Source organism: Columba livia, chromosome 3, assembly GCF_036013475.1.
Source record: "Columba livia isolate bColLiv1 breed racing homer chromosome 3, bColLiv1.pat.W.v2, whole genome shotgun sequence".
Lineage (NCBI taxonomy): Eukaryota > Metazoa > Chordata > Aves > Columbiformes > Columbidae > Columba > Columba livia.
In genome coordinates this window covers 1,221,190-1,227,583 of record NC_088604.1, presented here as the reverse complement: position 1 = coordinate 1,227,583, position 6,394 = coordinate 1,221,190, and the positions used below count along the sequence as shown (strand labels likewise).

The window sequence follows — 6,394 nt, the reverse complement described above, 5'->3', positions numbered from 1 at the left end:
TTCATCTACCACCTCTCTGGCCAACCTGGGCCAGGCTCTCACCACCCTCAGCACAAACAATTTCTGCATCATGTCCAGCCTGAATCTCCCCTGTTTTAGTTTAAAAGCATCGTTGTTGTTGACTCATGTCCAGTCTCAGCCCAGCACCCCAAGTCCTTCTCCTGGGGCTGCTCTCCATCCCTGCATCCCCAGCCTGGACCGACACCGGACTTGCCCCCACCCAGGTGCAGGACCTTGCACTTGGCCTTGTTGAACCTCATGATGTTCACATGGCCCCACTGCTCCAGCTTGTCCAGGTCCCTCTGGATGGATCCCGTCCCTCAGGTGTGTCCCCTGCACCACTCAGCTTGGTGGCACCTGCATATTTGTTGAGGCTGCTCTCGATTACACTGTCTGTGCTCCTGGTCAAGATGTTAAACGGTGCTGGTCCCAGCACAGACCCCCGAGGGTCACCGCTTGTCACCCGTGGCCACCGAGCCCGTTGCCCTCCCGCCCCACAGGGGGCGCCCTCCCGCTACCGCCCACTCGCCTCTCCCTGGCGGCGCGGTGGGCGGGGCGCGGTGACGTCACGGCCACGCCGGGTGGGCCGATGCGGCGGCGGGAGGCGGTTCCGGCGGGGCCTCGGGCGGCGGCACCGGCGGCACCGGCGGCACCGGCAGCAGCGGCACCGGGCGGCCATGGAGTACGTGACCGCCGAGCAGCTGGCCGGCTTCAGCAAGTACAAGGTACCGGCGCGCCGGGCGGGTCGGGGGACTGCCGGGGGCCGAGCCGTGAGGCCCGGAGCTCGGGGGGCGCCTCGGGGCCTGGCGCCGTGCGGGGGGTCTGAGGGGCCGGGGCGCTCAGGGGCCGCCGTTTGACGGGAGGTACACGGGGAAAGGCGGGGCTGCAGTGAGGCCGGAGCCGGGGGACGCTGGGGGGAAGACACGCTGGAGCGAGGGGACTGCTAGAGGCCCTGTCCCCATGGAGGGGCAGCCGTGGGGCCGGTTCCGTGGGGCCCGGGGCCGGGGAGGGGTTGCCGTGTGGGGAGGGTTGGTTGTATGAAGAGTGGGACCCCCCCCGTGCCCCCGCGGCTGCGGGTCCCCCCTCACCCCACGCGTGGGTCCCTGGGTGAGCCGGTTTAACACAGTGTCATAAAATGATTTTTCCTTCTTCCCGCCTCGTTCCTCTCCGAGCTGTTCCCGGTGGGGGTGCGGGGGGAGGACCCGTGAAGCTGTGACCGTGGGAGATGTGGGACCCCCCTCCTCACAGGAGGGAACAGGGGACTGCCGTGTGCCCCGCAGCAAGTCGGGGGTGTCCTCCTGCAAACTGGGCACCCCAGCAGGGACGAGGACACTGTGGGGTGCAACATCCAGCGTGACACAGTGTGAGTGTGTCCATGTGTCAGGTGGGCACCCCCGGGCTGTTCCCCCCCAGTTGTGGGGTCTGGCATGGGGACAGCAGAGCGAGCGGCGGTGACAGCGCCATCGCCTGCCAGCTGTGCACCCCCAGCCGTGCTCCTGGGGCGGGGACGCACCTTTGTATCCTACAGTGTTACTGACGGGGCTGGGATCACATTCAGTGCGTGTTCACCCCCCTGGGCTGTCCCTGTGGGTGTGTTCACCCCCCTGGGCTGTCCCTGTGGGTGTGTTCACCCCCCTGGGCTGTCCCTGTGGGTGTGTTCACCCCCCTGGGCTGTCCCTGTGGGTGTGTTCACCCCCTGGGCTGTCCCTGTGAGTGGGGGACGTTGCTGGATGCCATGTGTCCCCCCACCCCTTCCTGGGCTGGCAGCAACGTGGTCAAGAGAGGTGACCGTGGCTTGTCACTGCAGGCAACGAGGACAGTGCCTTCCCGGCCTGTGCTGTGGCTGCTCGTGCTGCGAAGGGGCCGTGGAGGAGGGAGCTCTGGATGCGTGCAGGTCCGTGTTGTGGAGGGATCACGGTCAGCCCAGAGACGCCCTCACATTTAGCTCAGGACCATGTTGCTCCTGCCCCGTGGCTGCTCCACACACAGTCAGACGTGCAGAAACGTGCCAGACCTCGTCCCTGTTTCCTGCACGTGTGTCAGTTTGTGTCTCATTCAAAGCCCTGGAAACCTTTGGAGGAAGCTGCTGTAAGTGCCAGCGGACTCTGCCGCCACAGTTTAAATCCCTAGGGGATGATTTTGGGCCCAAGTGTGTGGCATCCTCAACACCAGATTGTGTGTTTATGTGGAGGGCAGGGTGTTTGCCATGTTTTTCCTTCTCCCACACCAGCAGTGAAGTTAAAAGGTTTCACTTCATAGTGTTTGCTTTGCTCTTGTTCTAGGATCCGTCACATGGGGCCACGCTGCAGGTAACCATCCGGGGGGCATGCAGGGTGTCATTTAAGCGTGCAGGACGTTTGGGACAAGTCTGCGTTCAGGGAGCGCAGCAGGTGACGTGCTGTCTTGTAGGGCTGGGTGAGGCTGTCTGCGCGGCCCTGGGCTCCTCCTGGCGCAGTCTGTGTGGGCAGGGGTGGCTCACGCTCTCCTTTTGCACGCTCAGAGCTGATGAGGTGGAGATAAATGCACTTGGCAGAGCGAGTCCAACCAATGTGACAGGTTGCGTGAGGTTCCCTGTGGAAGGCGGATTGTAATGCAGTGGAAGGTAGCGGTTTTGTGTGGGTGCCGGGCAAAGGTAAGCAGAACGCTCTCAGCTTTGAGCCACACCTCCCCAAGTGACTAATTTCGCTCCTACAAAGACAACGCTTTTGCTTGAAGAGGGAGCCTGTCACACCTTGAGCCTGTTTCCAGTAGCACCTGGAGGGATTTGTGGCGTTCTGCCTTCCCTCTGGGTACCTGTGCGCTGAGGACAGGCTCTCCGCCCTCTGCAGGGGGTGCTGGCAGTTGAACTTGGGAAGCTCCAGACGCCTGGAGCAGCCTTCTTGTTTCTGTAGCAAGCACCAAAGACCTGCTCCCAGGTCATGGTCCCTCTGAGGATGCCCCTGATGGAAAAGCCGTCGCAATTAAACCTATGAACAGGACCCCAAATGCAGCCCGGGGTGAGGAGGAGAGTCCCATCTAGCACATAAAGCACAGCATGGGCAGCGCCAGCCGCTTACTGGCACTGGTTGCACACTGTTGTTGTGCTTCCTGGCCTTGGTTTCGGGTGGTGTACGGTTGAGATGTGGCAGCAGGTCTTGGATGGAGGAATCGCTCCCAGCCTGGCACAGCTGAACCAACACAGGCCAATAAAGCCGCGTGTGCCCCGGGGGCAGGAGTTCCAAGAGATTGTGGTTTTCCTGAGTCAACAGGGACCTTGATAGGGGAGGGCAGGTTCACACTTGGCGCTCAAAGAACATCATTTCTGGTGTGTTTGGGTGCTGGTCACCAACAGCATGAACAGCGCTTGGCGGAGATCCCACGAGCTGTGCTGAGAGCAGCAGTCAGCGCTGGCACGTGGGGCAGTGACCCCCAGTCGCTCTCTCTGCAGGGCTCCCTTCCTACGGGTCTTGTTCACTTGGGGAGCTTTGGTTTTGTTGCTGTTTTAGCCTTGAGAAAGCAACTGATTCAGGCACAAATCTGTGAGACCGGGTCACAAATTCCAGCATCGCTTTAGGCATTGGGGCTTGTCGTGCTCTGCCCTTCCCTTGATGTGCGACTCCAGATCCGTCACCGTCACTGTTGGTGAAAAGCCGCTTGACCTTCTGGGTGTGCAACCGACTATTCTTGCCCAAAAAACTTCTGCAACGGCATAAACTGTTGTCCCACATGGGCAGAGCAAGGAATGAACAGCGTGGAGTGTGTGTGGATGGCAATGGGAAATAACGGAAGAGTGATTTAGCTGTTGCTGAGCTGCTTTCTCTGCCTCGTCCCCAAAGCAGGGCTGCGTTTGTCCTTCGTGGAAGGGGTCGGCGTGTGGCAGCAGCACAGCGGGTCACCTCAGAAGGTGGCTCACGTTGAATACGTACCCAAAGAACAGCGTACCTGGGACGCTGCTATGACGAGCGACCGCTCCGAGGTGGGACCATCCGCAAAGGTGATGGATGCGTGGTGAGAACCAAACCCTCTGCGGGAAGACTCCACCGGTTCCTGCTGCAAATGACTCTGCCGCAGCCTTTGAGCTGTGCCCGGCAGGAGCTCTCCAGCCCGCACGCGGTAGATTTGGAGAACAAGCAGATTCAGGGAGATATGGAGGAGGCAACGTGTCCAAGGGAAGGAATGTGTCCCTGCTCTCAGAGGGGAGCTGGTGTCCCTGGAGCTGGTGGAGCAGGAGAGCTCCATGCAAGACAATCCACAGTGTTCTCCAGCCCAGACTGGTTTTCCCCTCGCGTTGCTGCCAGGAGCGCAGATGGGAAGCGGCGTGTCAGGAGTCCAGATGGTTTTAGCTTTGCAAAGCACACATTTCTCCTGGCTGGAGGAGAAGGAGGTGTGGGCTCCTTCTGGCAGACGCTGGCTTGGTGCCACGGGTGGCGCGGCCTCGGGGGAACCGTCCTTTATCCGCTCGGGAAGGGACACCCAAGAGCTCCTCTGACTCAGGAACCTGTGCAGCAAACAGCGCCACGTTGTCAGAAAGGTTTTATTTGTAGCTCTAACGCTTCTTCAGTAGGAGATGGGGGTTTGGGGGTCTTGATATCAGAAATAAATCTCTTGTTTTGAGGCTGTAAAGCAGGATGCGTGTGTCAACCTTCTGAAGAAAAGCATACCAGATGCTTTGCTGGTGGCGAGTGTTGAATGTCCTCTGCCAAAACCAGGCGCTGTGTGAGTGTTGAGCGTGGAATGTCCCTCTGCCAGGGAGGACACAGCCAGGCCCTGCTGTTACGGAGTGAAAACCTTGCAGCTGGATGCCAGAGGTCATGATCTGCTGCTTAAAAACCTGTCTGCAAATTGCTTTCTGGCAGGCTTCTGGGCAACTGCCTATGAGTTATGGGGGGTGGGGAAATGAGACCGTCTGGAACATTCCCAGGGGCTTCTGCTCCTACTTTGCTTTCTCTAGGAGACAGACCTCCCCCTTTCTTCCCTCCAGGCTGCCTCCGAGTCGGGTTTTCACAGAGCAACCCCAACGTCTCGCACTTGTGCGGTTGTCTCTGCCTTTCCCAAGCACGGTGCCCGGAGCCGGATGCAGCGCGAGCTGCAGCCTCGCCAGCGGAGAAGGGGAGGACGGCTCCGTGCGTTGCACTCAGCACTGGTGTTACCTCTGCTCGTCCATCTCAACAGGCTGCACGTCGCTTCCTGCGGTGTCGTGACTCTCGCGGCTCGCTTTGGTGGGTCGGGGAGGCTGCGCTGGCAGCTGCCGCGGTGCCAAGAGCAGCTGCGGGAGGTGAGACCGGCTGCAAGGGAGGGCAGGATGCTGCAGCTTCACGTGTCCTCTTTGTTACAGGCAGCTTCCATGGTTTGTCACTGTCTTTTTGTGTTCCATTTGCGTGCCCTGTGTTTTCCATCGCTTCTCCTTGCCTGCTCTTGTGTGAGCTGCTTGTGCTTCTGCTTCTGCTTTCTCCAGCTCTCTGTGGGGTCCTACGCCGTCCTGGTGTCTTCTGGGATGGAGCCGCTGGTGACTGTTCCTGGGGCATGTCTTGCCGCCGGATGAGCGGTCGCTGCGTGGCTCTTTCATCCAGCTCACGTAGGAGCGGGGAAGGTACTCGAGTGCTGTGTGTTGTGTCCGGGGCCCTGGCCCCACGTGTAAGCATCTCTGCTTGTGTGTGTTCCTCGCTGTGTGGGTGTGCAGGTACAATGTTGTGATGCCGTCTGAACCTCGAGCTTGTGTCACTCTCAGGAGAACCAGTTTGGGGGAAATGCCGGCGAAGGAGGACGCGGGAGCGCTGCCTCTCACGTGTGGCACGGCAGAGACGCCAGAGGGAAGGCAAAAACTCATGTCACGTTTGGGTACAAAGTGGGCCAGGCTGGTGTCTTACCCCGGAGGCTTTGGGAGCCGCTGTGGGCTCAGTAAGAGGAAGGTGAATTGGGGCTTGGGAAATGCCTTTTATAGCAAAACCACTGCACCCCCAAACATTCCCAGTTCCGTGTCCTCGCTCCTGAGCCAGAGCTGGTGACGGCAGCCGGTGGGGAGCCCGCGGCCAGCAGCGGCACGGGGCCGGCCGGCGGCAGCCTGCTCACCAGTGGCTCTCGCAAAGACATTCTTTGTCTTTTTACCTGTGTGGGCAGTAAAACAAAGTCCTGTTGGTGTCAGCTGCCACACGGCTGCTGGGCCGAGGCCCGGGAGCAGCCGGCATCACTCAACCGCTACACAAAGCATCCGGACTCGCTGCTTGTCCCGCGTTCTCTCTGCAGCGACCCGCGCTTCGCTGTGCATGTGGCTGTCGATCTGCTGCGAGCTGGTTCTGTTCTCCCAGCACGGAGGAGCTCGGCAGGTCCCGGCATCGCGGTTCTGCTGGGACACGCGGCGCAGAGCTGCCCGGAGCCCGTGTCACCGCGGGGGTGGCATCCCCTGCCTCGGGAAACG

The 6,394-nt window shown here is 60.6% G+C and overlaps 1 protein-coding gene across 2 annotated transcripts in view; it reads left to right on the top strand.

Moving 5' to 3' along the window:
• Positions 1-565: 565 nt before the first annotated feature.
• The window catches only part of SELENOI (selenoprotein I), a 31,998-nt gene continuing 26,169 nt past the window's right edge, over positions 566-6,394 (top strand). The window contains exons 1-2 of one of the 2 annotated variants that reach the window (XM_065055479.1): positions 566-725; positions 4,961-5,254. In XM_065055479.1, coding sequence (XP_064911551.1) covers positions 678-725; positions 4,961-5,254 — 342 coding nt within the window. In that variant the 5' untranslated portion in view covers positions 566-677. Of the gene's footprint in view, positions 726-3,818; positions 4,093-4,960; positions 5,255-6,394 lie in introns of both variants that reach the window. The other variant, XM_065055480.1, reaches the window with a different exon arrangement.